The following is a 16894-nucleotide window of genomic DNA, read 5'->3' as shown; positions in this document are numbered from 1 at the left end:
GGTGGGCCTCGCCACCTCGCGGCCCCCTCTCCTGAGCCCCTCAGGCCCCTCCGAGCCTGGGTGAGAAGGCCCCTGGGTGGGCCTGTCCCCGAGGCGAGGACCCAGCTCTAGGAGGTGGCACAGGACTTCCCGGAGGCCCGGGCAGCTCAGCCCCTCCCTGTGTGAGCTCTCTCCAGCCCAGTGTGGAAATGGAAGCCGTTCTACCTTTTGCTTCTCTGATTGTTTCTGGAGAAAGACCGTAAGATTTGAAGTCAAAGCAAAACAATCTTAGGAGCTGCGTAGGGGACGCATGATTGTTCTTGTTGAACGCAGTGTTTTGGGCCATCATTTTGGGGGAGGTAAAGACGCAGCCCATCCCTACTCCAGGGGGCTCCCTTGCAAGCCCATCCCTCAAACTCCTTGTGCTGCCACTTGGGCGTGGCCCTGGGTTTGGGTTGGTGGAGAGAGAATCATCATGGCATCTCTTTACCTCAATCCTGGGTCAGATGACCTCTCCCTGACACCCTGAGGCTTAGGGAATCAAAAAGTTGATGTTCATGGTGAGGGCTATGACCCCAAAAGGGAAGCACAGGCTCTGAGGAGCAGGCCCCAGACAAGGGTAGAAAGAGACTTTTTCTTCTGGTTCTTTAACGAGGTGTGGTGGTGCAGTGTGGGATGGAAGGAAGGACACTGGCCTGCTGGTGGGGGACCATACTGCTCCCAGCCAGCTGTGACCCCAGGCATGTCCCGTGCCAGCCTAGCTGGGTGGCAAAGACAAGATGATGGCCAGCCTCCTGTGGTTCTGGGATGTGATGACTTCAACCTTCCGAGCCTCCCTCTGGGGAGTCCAGATGGGACCCCTGCCCCATTCTGGTTCCTAGCTGAGTCCTTGGGGACGACAGGGATGGGTCACCCGGAGCTCGGAAGAAGCCCAAGGCCTCATTCTCATGGTCACTTTGGGGCTGCGTGTCCAGGATCAGCTCTCTGTGGACTTTGTGATGGTCCAGGCCTCTCCCTTGAGTGCAGGTCAAGCCTGTGGTCAAAGCCAGACTTTCCATAAAGGCACTAGGGGCAGGTGGGTGGTCCCTCTTGGTTAAACTTTCTTGTATGAGCAGAGGCGAGGGAGCAGGCACCGGCACCCCAGGGGAAGAGAAGGGGCTCGCGCGTGGCCCAGCCCCAGTCAACACTTTTCATGCGGCTGGGGAAAGGCCTAGAGAGAAGTCTTGCTGTGTTTGCCGGTGATACAAATTTGGGAGGGATAAAGATGTCCAATTAGTCGCAGATTCAAAAAAATCTCCACAGGCACAAATGAAGGCCTAAGAGGAACCTGGGGGGATCCTCTGGTGAGAGTGTGAAGCCCTGCCCAAGGTTGGAAAGCACCCCTGGAAGGCGAGGTCGGGGGCCTGGAGGAAGCGCAGATCTGTGCGCGGCAAGCTGGGTGAGCGCATGCGCCGCTGGGGCTCCAGAGACTCGTCGCTGTGCGGCTGCCCCAGAGGGGCGTGGCCGAGGGGCGTGGCCGAGGGGCCAGACCTCGGGAGAGGCTCGTAGGATTCCTTCAGCCCTTCTATTTTTCCTCAGATGCTAGTGGTCCTGTGCTGTGTGTCCGTCGTGGGCTGGGGCAGTTCTGGGAACCAGGTTTCGAGGTCGAGAATGTGAACGTGTACAGAGGGGCCGCCGTAGGCGCCCTGCCGCTGGGGAACAACCCAGAGCCTGAGGCCGTGTTTCGTCGCGAAAGCCGAGCGGCGGGAGGGTTGCCTCTCACTCTCCCCACGCGCTGGCGGCGGGGCTGGGGGAGGGGGTTGAAGCCAGCTTCTCTTGGCTCTGGAGTGTGAACCAGGGCCGGCGGGTGGAGGTGGTGGGAGGCTTGGGGCTTGGTGTTAGGATGCGGCCCTGTAGGAGGAGGCGCCCCTGAAGCGCCGTCTGGAGGAGTCGTGGGCTCCCGGCCCCAGGTTTCCCAGCAGAGCTGGATGGCCCCCTCCTGGGACCCCGTTCCTCCCCGAGGCACACTGAGGTTTCTTTGAGTTCCGAGAGGCAGGTTCTGTGGATTGTGTGCGAGGGTGGAGGTCCTGGCGAGGCAGACGATGCTGAGGCTGTGTCAGAACAGGAAAAGGGAATTTGGAACCTGAGGCCCGAAGAGTGCATGGCCCCGTCCGCAGCTTGGAAGTCAAGAAAGGAGGACTCTGGGCTCCCGACCACACCCTGTCTGTTACCCCACGGAGTAAGCCCGTGCTGGACCAGCGGGGGCGCCTTCAAGGGACGGCCTTGAGTACTTCCAGCTGTGTGAAGTGAACGTCCTCACGCAGGGTCTTTCCTCTAAATGGTCAGCGTGTTCTGGGCGCCTCCCGTGTGCCACCGTGGAGTTGGGCTGCGGGGAGACACATGAAGTGGTCCCTGCCCGCAGGCGCTTACTGCAGTTTGGGGAAGGTCAGCAGGCTGGGGTGAGTGGTGAGTGAGGTGGGGTTTGTATGGAGTGACAGGGCGCAGGGATCAGGCTGGGAGGGCTGATGCCACAGCCCTTATTGCGCATGTTGCCGTGTGATCTTCAGAGCCTCCCCGTGAGGTGTGTGCAGTAGGAGCTGTCACCGTCTCTTGGGCTCTAAGAGGTTCAAGTGACCCACTTAATTAAGCCTTGGGTGGTAAGTTTCCAGCTGAAATGAACACCTTGTTTCATGCCTCCTAATCCCATGCTTTGGGCTTGAGAATCGTGAAGTGGGTGTTTGCTGTCTGAGAGTACAGTTGACCCTTGAACAACTCGGGGGTTAGAGGTGCAGACCCTCTGCACGGATGAAAACCCGCTGTAACTTATAGTCGGCCCTCCGTGTCTGTGGTTCCTCTGTAGCTGCTGTTCACGTCTGTGGATTCAACCAACCATGGGGCGTGTAATACTGTAGTGTTTACTATTGAAAAAAATCTGCGTACGAATGAACCTGTGCAGTTCAAACTCATGTTGTTCAAGGGTCAACTGTATCTGCTGTCCATGGAAAATAACATATGCTGGCTTCCGAGTCACATGTGTGAGCTCAGCACCCCACTCGCTTCAGAAAGATGTAGCTTGTCTGGGGCTTCCCCTGAGCTGGTCTGCATCCCTGCTTTGAAGCTTGGGCTTCAGAGATGGTTTCCATGCTTCACTCTGGGAGTCAGGAGTCACCAGCAAGCCATTCTGGCCACAAAAAATGACCACGGAGACATTTACTTATTTATTTTTCTGGCATGGAAAGATGTTCATGAAGGTTATTGAGAAAAGCAGGATGTAGAACCATAGGTATAATCCCATATTTTTTTGAAAAAAAAAACCTAAATCCTGTGTACACACATTTATTTATGTATGTAAAACTTACAAGGGAAAACTGTGGTGATTATATGAGTGAAGGGGTGTGGGATAATTTTAATGTTTTTTTGCCCTCATCTTAATGTTCCTCGATTTTGTCAATGCCCGTGTCTTTCTCCTGTCGTACAAATCATGAAGGGGGTGTGGGGAACAGAAGCAGATGCCCATTGCTCACTGCCCATGCCGGGAGCTGTTGGTGTCGTCTCCGGGTAAAGCTCGCCACCAGGCAGAGGTGGAGGCGAGATGAAGCTGATGATAGAGGGAGGAATCTCATTTCTGGAGCGTCTCGGCAGCTTTGGGCGGCCGGATAAGCCGCGTGGGGCCCAGACGGGCTCTGGCAGCCACCGGATATTAGCTGCTTGGGTGCAGGCCCCAGGGCTTCATTTCATCAGCTCTAATCACCAGCGTGGTGTCTCACAGTGATTAGTTTTTCTCACATGTGACTGATATCAGTACCGATAAGGTGTCCTTTTCATACATTTGCAGGCGTTGCTTTCTTACCAGCTAGTATTTCTTATCTCCTTGGAACCAATATTTTTGGGATCCTTGCGCACAAGATGGGGAGGTAAGATGAAATGAGACAACACTCACTCTGTTATAATAATGTAGTTCTTTAAAAAAAAATTCCAAGTGTTTCTGCCTTCACGATTACAACTTACTCTTTTGATTTCCATTGAAAACTTGGATGGGGGCGGAAATCATGTATTGATGGTGCTTTTTTGTTTTTTGACAGGTGGCTTTGTGCTCTTCTAGGAATGATAATTGTCGGAATCAGCATTTTATGTGTGAGTGAAAGATGACATTTGGCAAGTGGAAATAATCTGTGAATGAAACTTTTGCTTTGGGCAAAAATCACCAAGAAATATTTTATAGCAGTTTGAAGTTTGTTGACATTGAGTTTTATTACATCTTCCATTTTCTTCTCATCATTTTTTATCATCTTAAAAATTTTGGACAAGACTCTCCAAAGGGTTTATTTTCACTTCATGTTGGTTGGAAATTATTTAGAATGTTTTATTACATAGTTTTTATTTCACTTTGTAGCCCGCTCCCCAACATCTTAAACATTGGCGTGTCTTAAACACTTTAGGGCAGCTAGCCAGAAACAATAGCAAGATGTTTTTCTAGAATAAAACATCTTCTACTAAAGGCCAATATCTATCCCAAATGAGACCTTATGGTTCTTTTCAAAAATGGTGTATGGACGAGGCTGAACTTTCACATATGGCAGTGAACTAGCTTTTCGTGGTGGTCACAAAACCCATTTCAACTCCAACTATTAAAGATTTGGAGGGTCTACTTCTGCCCGAACCTCATCCTGCTTCTCCTCCTACTTCCTCCAGGAGGGAACACGCATAACAGGCCAAAGAAAGCATATCTTTAAGACTTTCCAAGATGATTTAGAGTTGGATAGCATGTTATTTTATTTATTTAATTTTAATAAATTTATTTATTTTATTTAATTTATTTTTGGCTGTGTTGGGTCTTCGTTGCTGCGCACGGGCTTTCTCTAGTTGTGGCGAGTGGGAACTACTCTTCATTGCGGTGCTCAGGCATCTCATTGCAGTGGCTTCTCTTGTGATGGAGCACGGGCTCTAGGCGCGTGGGCTTCAGTAGTTGTGGCATGCGGGCTCAGTAGTTGTGGCTTGCAGGCTCTAGAGCGCAGGGTCAGTAGTTGTGGTGCACGGGCTTAGTTGTTTTGTGGCATGTGGGATGTTCCCGGACCAGGACTCGAACCCCTGTCTCCTGCATTGGCAGGCAGATACTTAACCACTGTGCTGCCAGGGAAGCCCCAGCATGTTATTTTAGCATAACATTTATTTCCTCTTACAGATTCCTCTTGCAAAAAACATTTATGGACTCATAGCTCCCAACTTTGGAGTTGGTTTTGCAATTGGTAAGTCACACGAGTCTTTTACCTAAATTTAAAACTTTGTTTTCCCATTACTAAGACAGAGTTCCTCTTACTTGGGCAGACTATAGCTACTCAATCTAAAATATCTAGAACTTTGACAGGAGGCTGTGGGCAGCTTAGCTCATGTACGGCTTGTAGATCGTCCATAGAAAGGTACCGGCTTCCATGTACTAGTCATTTATTTCCTGAAAACCGGTCTTATAAAAAGCCTGCTATTTACAGAAGCAAAGTGACACTCCACTGCTGAGCTTGGGCAAACAGGAGAACTGCTTCCTCAGAATCCATTTGTTTGGGCTCATATCTGTGCACAGACCTTCTCATATGAGGCTGGGGGACAAAGAGACTTCACATGTATGTTTTGTATAAGGTTTGGTACAGAAAAGGTAGACTGATGTATTGATGACCAGCTGTACTGCAGGAATTTTCACAGGCAAAGAGGTTGAGTCTTTGCAGTAATGTGAGGAACAGTAAGTAATATGTTAGGGAAAAACCTTGTTAATATTTTGGATAAATAGCATATGCTTGTTTCTCATTTATAATATACACATTGATCATGATAAAAAGAAAGGTAAATCTGTCACAGGGTAAAGGCAGGAGTTGACTCTTTGGTACAGTAGAAAGGGTGGAGCCTTTGTGGACCCCTTAGACCAGGTTAGGTTCTCCTAGCTTGTATGTATACGTATACATAACCTCTCACAGTGCCTTTATAGCCTCAATCACAGTCGTAATTTATTTATTTATTTATTTATTTATTATAAATTTAATTATTTATTTATTATTTTTGGCTGTGTTGCGTCTTCGTTTCTGTGCGAGGGCTTTCTCCAGTTGCGGTGAGCGGGGGCCACTCTTCATCGCGGTGCGCGGGCCTCTCTTGTTGCGGAGCACAGGCTCCAGACGCGCAGGCTCAGTAATTGTGGCTCACGGCCCAGTTGCTCTGCGGCATGTGGGATCTTCCCAGATCAGGGCTCGAACCCATGTCCCCTGCATTGGCAGGCAGATTCTCAACCACTGCGCCACCAGGGAAGCCCCACAGTCGTAATTTATTTTCCAACTCTTTGTTCGTTTTGTTCTCCCCTGTGTCCCAGCAACTTGCACATGTTAGGTGATCAGCAAATACTAGTTGAATGAAAGAAGTGTCCCTTACCCTCCTGCCCCTGGTGGGTGTTCGGGTACGGGGTCTATCGTTTGAACGCCCTGCTGGGTGTGTTCACAGCCATCACCTCATTCAGCCAGTCATTGTCATCTCCCTTTTATCCATGGGGAGACTGATGTTCAGAGAGAGAAGGCATGACAGTGCTCACCCAGCCAGGGATTTGGACCCAGAACTCTGAATATATGTGTTTTTTCTTTATGCTTCCTGTCCCCGACTATTCAAGAGACCAGAGATTCTAATACAGGTCTTGGAGGTGGTGGTGGCGGTTTTGGTTTTTTAGCCAAGTAAATGAGCAAAACTCTTTCGATTTTAATTTCCTGAGTAGGGCAGGATGATCCCTCAGACTCCTTCCTGTTCTGGTTCCTTCTGATTCTCCCTAATACTTTCCAACTTTAACTCTCATAATCTAAGTGTGAGGCCACAGTGTGGATGGGGAGGGAGCTGGGGGAGGGAGCTGAGTGAGGCATGTAGGTTTGCCCACTCTTTGAGGGCAAAGGACGAGTGGACCAGAAAATAGTGAATCAGGAAAACACCCACAGGAAGCAGGCTTGGGGTCCACACAACCAGTAACCAGCATCCCTCTGGATCTGAAGAACGGCAGGTGAGTCACCAGAGGACTGGGTGCTGTCCACCAGACAGTGGAGGACAAGGTGAGGCAAGGTGGAGAACAGCAAATGGTGGTCTGGGTTCCAGTCTCAGCCTCAAGCACCTTCAATCTGTCTTCAGCCAAAGGTATGTTGTAGGGAGTTTGCCTCAAGACTTGCAGGTAGCAGTGAGAAATCTTGGCAGGGTCGTGAGTTTAGGACACAGTCCCTGACATTCAGTTCATTATTGGTTTCCATCAGTTTTCTATAGACTGTGTTCCCTGATTGTCCACAGGCATGGTGGATTCGTCAATGATGCCCATCATGGGCTACCTGGTTGACCTGCGGCACGTGTCCGTCTATGGGAGTGTGTATGCCATTGCCGATGTAGCATTTTGTATGGGATATGCTATAGGTAAGGACATGGGCTTTCAAAACAACCTTTTTTCTCAGTGCATGATTGATAATGCCTACTGAAAATTATTTAAACCTTTGCATCTTTCTGCCTACAAGACATTTAGAGAGAGCTTTATCTAATTCTCTGTTTCCTGAAAGGTCCTTCTGCTGGAGGGGCTATCGCAAAGGCAATTGGATTTCCATGGCTCATGACAATTATTGGAATAATTGATATTCTTTTTGCTCCTCTCTGCTTTTTTCTCCGAAGTCCACCTGCCAAGGAAGAAAAAATGGTAAGCAAATTTTAGGATGCAATGAAGTATTTCTTGATAATTTTATCATCTCCTGGATAGTGTCTTATGGCTTAGTTCTAAAATATATTTCTGCTCCTTTTGAACAGAACTCCCCAAATGTAAATGGTAAGAGTTCCTTTTTAGTTTATACCACATAGGGCAGCTACTTGTTTTACTGTATCAAGCATTATGTTTATATATTTGAAGAATGAAACTATTTTTGTACATAGATTAGCAGTCAATATAGCTCTTTTCATCAACCAGATATAAACAGGGATTGTTCAATTTAATTTTCTAAGGTTCTTGAAAATCTTGAAGATAACTTTTTTGCCTCTTGTGCTTACTTCTAAGATCAGCCAGTTTTGGTCCTGTTTGCTTTTCTCCTAACCCTTACAGCTTTCAGTAATAGTGTCTTAGTCCTTACTGCATAAGATTCTGGAGATGGTTTTAATGTAGGTAACAGACGCTTATGGAAAAATATTGTTTATGTACCTTTGGGCACATGTTAGCACGTATGTATAACGTTTAAGTTCATAATTTCATGACCAGAATCATAGCTATAGGCAAGATGTAGTATTGAGTGTTAAGTGTTCCTCTTCTGAATAAATTCATACTTATTGATTCTAATTTGAATTTTGAAATGCATTGGTCATTTTACCCTTTCTGATAAGCATTCATACCTGGTTTGGTGCTGCTGCTGATTTTTTTTAAACATCAAATGGTGATAGACACTCGTCTAGTTGAAAGATGAGGGCCTTAGGTTAAAGATGAATGAGAGAAACAAGGCTGGGGGAGATGGTATTTGGCGTTTAGGAATGGGTGTGAGGTTCCCTTGTTGCTGTTCTCTAGGGAGTACGTCAGAAGTTCTGTCTGATGTTTGACCTGAAATGGGTTTTAAGGCTTTGGCATTTCTTGACTGCCCTTTTATATGATTATCCCTAAAGAGTGGATTTAAAGAGAGACACAGACCCTGAAGTTAGGTTGTGTGCAGTCTTTGTTTTGGGCACTTTTTGTATTTATTTATATGTGCAGTATATTTAAAACATATGTCCAGCACTGAGCACTGGTCTTGTGCCCTTTACTCTATAGGATTGAAGTAGGTGATTTTGAATTACTCACGAGCCATTTGACTCTTCCTCTTTGCCTATGCTTGCCAGCTCCGAACAGCCACAGCCATAGCACTATGTCATATCTCTCTCGGGGCACTTCCTGTTTTCCAGCCTGGTTGTCTAAGTTGCCTGTCTACCTTTGTTTGTCCGACCCCAGCACAGTACCTTGGCCCCAATCAGGGTCAGAAAATTCTCTGTGCAACCACAGAAAACAACGCTTGTCCTGTTGCCACCACATCAATCTGATTAAGGCTGAATGAAGATTACTCCCAACCCTATTTGACCAAAAAAAAAAAAAAAAAAATCACCTACAAATGCTCCTGTCATCCAGGAGACTGTTTAAGACTCAGGAGACAGCGCAGGGCCAGCATGGCAGCCCTGGGGCCGAGCTGTCTGTCCCATGGGAAGACGATAGCCTCGACCTCACAGAGTGGTTGTGAGGATTAAATGAAAGAATACTAGTGGAATGCGACCCTGGAGTCTGCACACAGTAAATGCTCAATAAATTGTCACGCGTTCCCATCTCACCCCACTCTCCTTTCTTGCTCTCACCTAACCCTGACTTACTCTGTCAGCCCAGCAGTACCCCAGTTTCCTCCCTCTCTTCCTCTCTGAGATGAGAGCCTCCTTTTACTCTCAGAGCCCAGGGCTGCCCAGTGGGCTTCCCTCGCCGAGCAGCAGACGTTAGTGGCTGTTGTGTTATCCGTTCGTTGGCAGCAGCGTGAGGGCTTATCTGAGGTCTTGGAGGAAGTGGATGAGGTCAGGGGACCGGGGGGTGGGGGTGAGCTTGTCCTGCCAGCTCCCACTCTGGGGTCCCCATGTGATGGGCGGAAGTCAGGCCTCAGTGCCTCTTCCCACATTTAAACTACGGCTTTAGTTCATTTAAAAAGAAAAGTGCTGAAGGAAGTGGAAGAGACAATTCTGAAAGGCAAAGCAATAAGAATGACAGGCTTCCAGAAGCCACTTCCACTGTAAAATGTCAAAATCCTTAATAAGTGCCTGGCAAGATGAATCATTAAAAACTTGAGAGAATGCGCATCTGCCTGCCCATAATTGATGCCCATAATTGAATGCATCGTGTCAGATGCCATTTGACTGGCATAATGGCAGCACGCGAAGGTGGCAGCCAATAGCTGCCACCTACTCACTGTGCAGGCAGAGCAGGAAGGAACCAGGTGGAAACCAATAGCGCCGGATGATGAGGGGAGCGAGGGCAGGAAGCAGTGAGTGCCGTGGAGGAGGGACGATCGATTACTGCCCACTTGAGAAAATCCAACACAGACAAGTGCTGGCATTCAGGATCAGCAGTTACCAAACGCAGGGGACGTGAGAGCCAGAAGAAGGTATACAAACCTTAGCAAATCATTCTTTCATTAGGAAGCATTCTGATTAAGTGGTGTTTGGACTTCAGCTAGAAATGGAAAATTCGAGTGCTGTTTTATGGACCCTAAGTCATCCAGTCATGAAGCAGTTTGTGAGCACTTGAGTTTTTCTTCCATTTGGTTTATTGGATTTCTGCTTTTTTTTCTTTTTTTAAATAATCAGTGTTATCAATACAGGCAGAGAAAAAAGCCTGTTACTCCAGTTCCTCTGCAAGTATAAGAAACACCAACTCTGTCATTTAGGAAACTGTGTTCCAGTTATAAGACAATTGCTTACAGCCTCTAACTGTCAGAATACCCAGTGAGGAGGAAAGCTGTGTTCTGGAATGGAGTTTTATTTTTTCAGGTTGAATTATTTTTAAAGATAGGGCACATTTCTTAGGTCTTACTCTTGAAGTTTCTAATTGTTGCCCAGACAGGAAAGTAGGTGGTTTGAGGACTGCAGCTTTCTTTCACTGGGTGACCCTGATGCAAAACCATCACTTTTTTTTTTTTTTTTTTTAAAGATGTGGTAAATAAATCTTTTCTAGCACATAGGCCTGGTATCTTTCAAAGTCTTGAAGCCTGGAACTCTTACATTTTAATGCTTTTACTTTTTCACTGTCCCAGCTTTGTATTTGTGTTATTTTTACACTTCACTTGGTCCAGCATGTTTTTACCAGTTTGGAAATCCTGCCTCTCCTGTGTCTGATATGAAACCAGGCATTTGGTAGGACTAGGGCTCAACTCTCAGGAACCAGGCGTTGCCCTGAATTCAGATGAAAATGCCCTCCCCTTTTTTTTTTTTTTTTTTTTTTTTTTTAACTTTTTCTTCAGTCAAACACACCTTTTTGCACACAGCAGTGCATGGAGCACTGCTCTGATTACCAGGCTGCTCCCCGGGCCACTCTGCACACGTCCCCCGCGCACTTGACTTACCCACTTGATCTTGTTCATGCCCCTCTTTTCGTGGCACTTTTGGACTATTAGATGCCATCTGGCTTAATCATGTACAACTTAAAAAAAACAACAACTGTGGCACAAATCTTTCAAAAGAGGTTCAGAAGCCAGTAAGCTAGGTTTTAAAAGCTACAGATGATCTTTTAAGAAAGAAAACTTCTTAACCTGATATAGGTAGTGTCAACAAATGCAGTTTGGTTAATTGATAAACTCTATTTAAGTCTATATGATGCCAAATAACTGGTCTGACTGAACTTCTTCCCTTGCAATGCAGTTTTTTAATTGAGTCTGTATTACGTACCCAGTGCTAGGTTCCAGAGGTCCTTAAGTCTACATGTACCTACCGTTAGATATAATGGTGGACAACCAAGGGATAGAAGGCAATTGTGATAAGGTAGAATGATGGCCATCCTTTCCAAGCCTGGCTCGCCACCTGTGGGCCTGGGGTCAAGGCCCCTGCCTGGCATTCGGGGCCCTGCAGTCTGGCCCCGGTTGGGCTTTCCCGTGAACGTCTCCCTGTGCCTCATCATCAGATCGGGGGTGGGGGGGGTTGGCGGGGAGGCAGGCTGTTTTACTTAATGTCTCGTTTGGTAAATAACCTCTGCTGCGCTCGTTCCCAGCTCCCTCGCTGTGAAAATCCTTTCCATCATTCAAGCTTCAAGTCCACCCCCATCGCTTCCACATTGCTTTCCCTGAGCACTTAACTCACAGTGAGCGCTCCGCCTGCAAACCCTATGGGACCTGTCACTCGTGTGCAGTGAGGTACCTAAGTTGCTGGTAGAGGACCTTAAGGGCACTGACACACATCTGGTAGGTGCCCAGTAAGCTGTGGTCAGCCATGTGACCCTACTATGCCCTAGAAAATGCCACATAAGTCGGGCGGTGTTTCTCGCAGCACGTTTCTCACCCTCATGTGAGGGTAGGGACGGGGGATTTCATTTTTAACCTGCCCCCTCAAGTGATTCTTGGGCACATTTCTTTGAGGATCACCAATCCAGAGAGGCAAGACATCGAGCTCTTTGGTGGCTAGACCTTTTGTGTTACGAGCACACACCCACGTGGGGAGAATGGTCCTGGTATACAGTGTCTGTTGCCTCAATTACTTATTTTTAGAAATTGAGCTCTGTATGAAGTCCGTGTATCAATTCACTTGGCAAGAAGCATAATGAAAAAAATAGAGTTAAATTTGCAGCTGACAATTTGAGCTGGCAGCCTAACTTAGAGGGTCCTGGAAGTCCTTATCTTAACATGCCACACAGCAGATCATTTTAGCATTTCTTGGGAAATGATAAATGGGTTAAGCACTTGAGTGGAGACATAGCAGCTTATCACATCTGTGGGGCAAGAACTGGGAGGAGTAGCTAACAAGCGCCAAGATAGGTTGCAATAGGCCAACAGAAGATAAATTTTAATCCAGATAAGTGCTGCCATTTAGATTTTCAAACTGCACAGAAAGGAACTGGAGGGAATAGTTTACATGGAGGAAAACTCTGAAAGACGTTCTTTTTTTTTTTTTTAAAGGTATAAGTACTTTTTTTTTTTTAAAGGAACTCCTTTATTTATTTATTTATTTTTGGCTGTATTGGGTCTTTGTTTCTGTGCGAGGGCTTTCTCTAGTTGCGGCAAGTGGGGGCCACTCTTCATCGCGGTGCGCAGGCCTCTCACTATCGCGGCCCTCTCTTGTTGCGGAGCACAGGCTCCAGACGCGCAGGCTCAGTAATTGTGGCTCACGGGCCTAGTTGCTCCGCGGCATGTGGGATCTTCCCAGATCAGGGCTCGAACCCATGTCCCCTGCATTGGCAGGCAGATTCTCAACCACTGCGCCACCAGGGAAGCCCCTGAAAGACATTCTTGATGAGAGAATTCATTTCAGTTGCACCTGATGTCGCGCTCTACACTCCTGCTGTCCTGTGGGGCATCGCCAGAGCAGACTTTGGCATAGGCTGCCTGGGCTCGTATCTGCCCCATTTGGCTGTACATCCCTTGGTCAAGTTCTTTAACCTTTGTGCCTACACGGAGGGTTATCAAACTACCACATAGGTTAGGTTATTGTGAAGTTGAAGTATTGCATTGACAATGCTTAGCACAGTCCTGGCGTGATAAACCCCAGCTGTGCACTCAGACTACGTGCTTGGTCTGTACACTTTCGTGAAGAATGATGACTGCAGTGCTTATCAACTGAGGATGTTTATCAGTTGAGGATCAGTTGACCTTTAAAAAAGTTTTCAGTAACAATAAGGGAGTGCATGAGATTTTTATGTACATGAGAGGAATGTATTTTTTAAAATACACTTGAGCAAGAGGCCAGCCAGGATTTGGGGAGAGGTCCTCCTGAAATGCCATTTTTAAAAAGATAAGGGCCCTGTGACGTTTAGTCTAGGGAAATCTAAGGGGCCATGGCCATGGTCTTAAAATATTTTAAGGGCAGGCTGTGAAGATGGCTGGAGTTAGAACTTGATCCACAAATAGAAACATGGAGACAGGTTTAGTCCAGCCTCAGGGATGTTTCTAACACGAAGAGCTTGCCTCATGAAGGAGGGAGGACCTCCTTATTAAGTGTTGCCACTGTGAAGGTGCATTGGGTGACCGCCAGGATCCCCCCACCCTAATTCAAAGATTCTAAGTATAACCTAAACCTAACCTGCATATCCCTTTTTTCATAGCTTACAGCTTCCTCCCAATCTACTTATGGCTCCTGGCAGGTATAATGGGAATACTGCAGACTGCTGCTGCTGCTTCCTATTGCCTGGAATCTTCAGTTTAGAACTCCAGGTCTTCTAGGGAAGGCACCTGGCAGTTGCACCAAATTACTGGTTGGTTGATAGTGGGTGGTACTATATGTAGTTTTCAAACTGCTAATCCTTAGAAACAGGGTAAGACTATCTTCTCTTTATGAAACAGTAAGTTAATATATCTGCACTTGGCTCTCTTTTAGGCTATCCTCATGGATCACAACTGCCCCATTAAAACAAAAATGTATACTCAGAATAATATCCAGTCGTATCCGATAGGTGAGGATGAAGAATCTGAAAGTGACTGAGACCCTCAAAAGTCATCCAAGTATCTAATTGTATGAAACAGTGTTTCCAGTAAAATGACTCATCCAGAACTGTCTTAGTGATACCACTCATCCCTGGTGAAAGAGTAAAACAACCAAAGGTTTTCTTTTCCATGGTTATGATCGATTGCCAACAGCCTTATAAAGAAAAAGCAGCTTTTCTAGGGGTTTGTATAAATAGTGTTGAAAACTTTATTTTATGTATTTGATTTTATTAAATATTATACAATATATTTTGACGAAATAGTGTAAATCTATAAATATTTGAATCCAAATCAAATATAATTTTTTAACTTACATTCACGAACACCTGGGCAAAAAAGTCTTATATATTTTCTGAATATTGGTAATGAGTGTTTAAAGCACGCATTATCTCCGAGACACTTCCAATAATGAGGAACTAGAAGGAAGTCTGAAAAACAGAATCAAGTAAGACGGCATATATTATATAGTGACACTGAATGTTGAGTTACTGAACTTGTAATTACAGTTGACCTTGAACAACACAGGGTTTGGGGTGCCGACAACCCATGCAGTCGAAAACCTGCATACAACTTTACAGTCAGCCCTTCGTATCCATGGTTTCACATCTCTGGATTCAATCAACCACAGACCATGTAGTACTGCAGCCTGTATTTATTGAAAAAATTCTGCATATAAGTGGACCCGTGCAGTTCAAACCGTGTTGTTCAAGGGTCAACTGTACTGTCAATATATTCATGAGTTAAAAGCTGTTATCTCAGATGCAGAAGACAAGAACTTGAGCCAGTCATCTTTCGGATTTATCCATGAATCTCAGCGGGCATTAGTTTTCTATGTAATCACCTACCTGGAAACAGATGGTTGTAAATTATATGTTTACATGTCATGTGGTTGGCAGCAAACATTAAAGCCAATAAGGGTAAAATAGTAAATGTTCTGAAAGCAGAGAAAAGCACCCAAACGTATAAACAACTAGAAGCTTTCCCTTTCAGATATATACTTGTCTTACCGGATGACAGAAAATTGAGGATAGATATACCTTATACTGTCAGGGTTGTTTAAGCATGATGAGATATATCAACACGTAGCTCAGGTTTTAGAAAAGAAATTTAAAAGGCTAATAGCTGCTGTGATGTGAAAAAATCAGACTATAATTATCTTTGACCTGGAAGTCATCCAAGTGTTTTCTAGGGATCTACTAATTTTGAGTTGTTTGAAACTATTATTTTTTAGACTTCTGAAAGTTGTTCACATCAATGTGAAAACAAACTTTACATGAAGATGAAGAAGGAATGAAATTGTCTTCAATCGTGTTAGGAAAACAGGTAAAAATAATAGGGTGGTCAGGGCACACCCCCTTTCACAGGCAGGAAAAAACCCAAACATCTAAAAATGTCTATGTAATACTGTATCACCTAGTGCTGTGTGATGTAGTTTTTCTAAGCATGACGACGTTGATGTGCCTTTTCGATGTGATAGCAAGTGCCGTGTTAGTGAACATTGTTAGTTTACATCGAGTTTTGTATGAGATATGAAGATAGTGTGGAATGTCTCAAATAACACTTGTTCATTCTGTAGTTCTGTAATCGTAAACAAAAACTACTTAATGTCAGTTCTTTGTTAAGCTAACATTGTGCTCCTGTTAACTTGGAAGGACCCCTCAACCTTATAATTCTCTAAGTAGCTAATACTTCCCATTTTCTTTATGAAGCTTTTTTTGTGGGGCTTTGATCTGAAGTCTGGTTTTCAAGTGCATGTGTTGGAAGCAAACAAGTGTCCTACTCGTGTATTTGCGTTGGGCGACTTACACAAGGACTCTTCTTTGCTGGAGGCACTTCTATGGCCAAAGTAAAAAGGCAGGATTGTTCTCTACTTCTGTAGGGGAGAGCCTTAAAAAAGAATGTGTTGCAAATCAATTCTCTTGTGGGGTTTGTGGTTCTCCTCACTCCCAATACCATGTACCTTATCCCTCTTTTATTTTTGTCTGCAAGGCTTCAGTCTCTTCAAGAATGACTGGCAGCCATGTCTGCTGGTGATCCCTAGTGATCATATAAAAGATATATATTTTTCAGAACTGTTTTGAGAGCAAAAGGTGTCAGTTGTATCTGAAGGAGAAAAAAATTGTAAGGTCTTTTATATGACTAGTATTCTGGGGTTGGCAAGACTATGAAAAGAGCAGCTTTTTTTTTTTTTTTAATGTGTGTATCAGAACAAAGAACACACAGCTCTCTGAACATTTATTTTTTGAGCAGAGGTGGTTTTTATGTTTGTACCTGGCAAAGCAGATACAAAAAGCTTAATGAGGTAGTGATGAATATTCAATTCTTTCTTTTGACTGCTAAGTGTATCCACCTACGTCATGTTTTAGCTAGTTTACTTAATAAATCTTCTGAACACTACTGTGCCTGTTGTATTCCTTTGTTAACCAGATATTATCATTGGAATAAAATATGTAAGAAGGTATTGTTTTAACTGTGGGTATTCAATTAAAAACTATTCTTCTTTGCTTGCAGGCATCAGGTAAAATCCACTCCAGACTAGTTTGAACCATACTTTTTGGCTTTGCAAAATTTGTTTTAAATTGAAGTATGTAACTAGCCACATGGTGTCAGTGTGGAACCAACCAGTAAGTTATCCTTGCATCTCTAAAGTTATATTGTTTTCCTCATTGCTACGAACAAATAACTATATCTGATGAAAATAACTATGATATGCAGCCACTTGACACAGTAGGTCCACGGCCCCTGGGAGTTCCATAAGACTTAGGGTGCACATG

General features: G+C 45.3%; 1 protein-coding gene across 1 annotated transcript in view; it reads left to right on the top strand.

Moving 5' to 3' along the window:
* SLC18A2 (solute carrier family 18 member A2) overlaps positions 1–14375 on the top strand; it is a 34608-nt gene extending 20233 nt beyond the window's left edge. Inside the window, exons 11-16 of the mRNA XM_057530825.1 lie at positions 3794–3872; positions 4041–4092; positions 5141–5204; positions 7255–7374; positions 7515–7648; positions 14014–14375. Of these exons, the coding sequence (XP_057386808.1) occupies positions 3794–3872; positions 4041–4092; positions 5141–5204; positions 7255–7374; positions 7515–7648; positions 14014–14118 (554 nt within the window). The 3' untranslated portion in view covers positions 14119–14375. The remainder of the gene's footprint in view (positions 1–3793; positions 3873–4040; positions 4093–5140; positions 5205–7254; positions 7375–7514; positions 7649–14013) is intronic.
* Positions 14376–16894: the final 2519 nt, after the last annotated feature.

The sequence above is a fragment of the Balaenoptera acutorostrata genome, chromosome 16, assembly GCF_949987535.1.
Source record: "Balaenoptera acutorostrata chromosome 16, mBalAcu1.1, whole genome shotgun sequence".
NCBI classification, from domain to species: Eukaryota; Metazoa; Chordata; class Mammalia; order Artiodactyla; family Balaenopteridae; genus Balaenoptera; species Balaenoptera acutorostrata.
The sequence above is the reverse complement of the archived record's forward strand: the minus strand, read 5'-3'. Positions and strand labels throughout refer to the sequence as shown.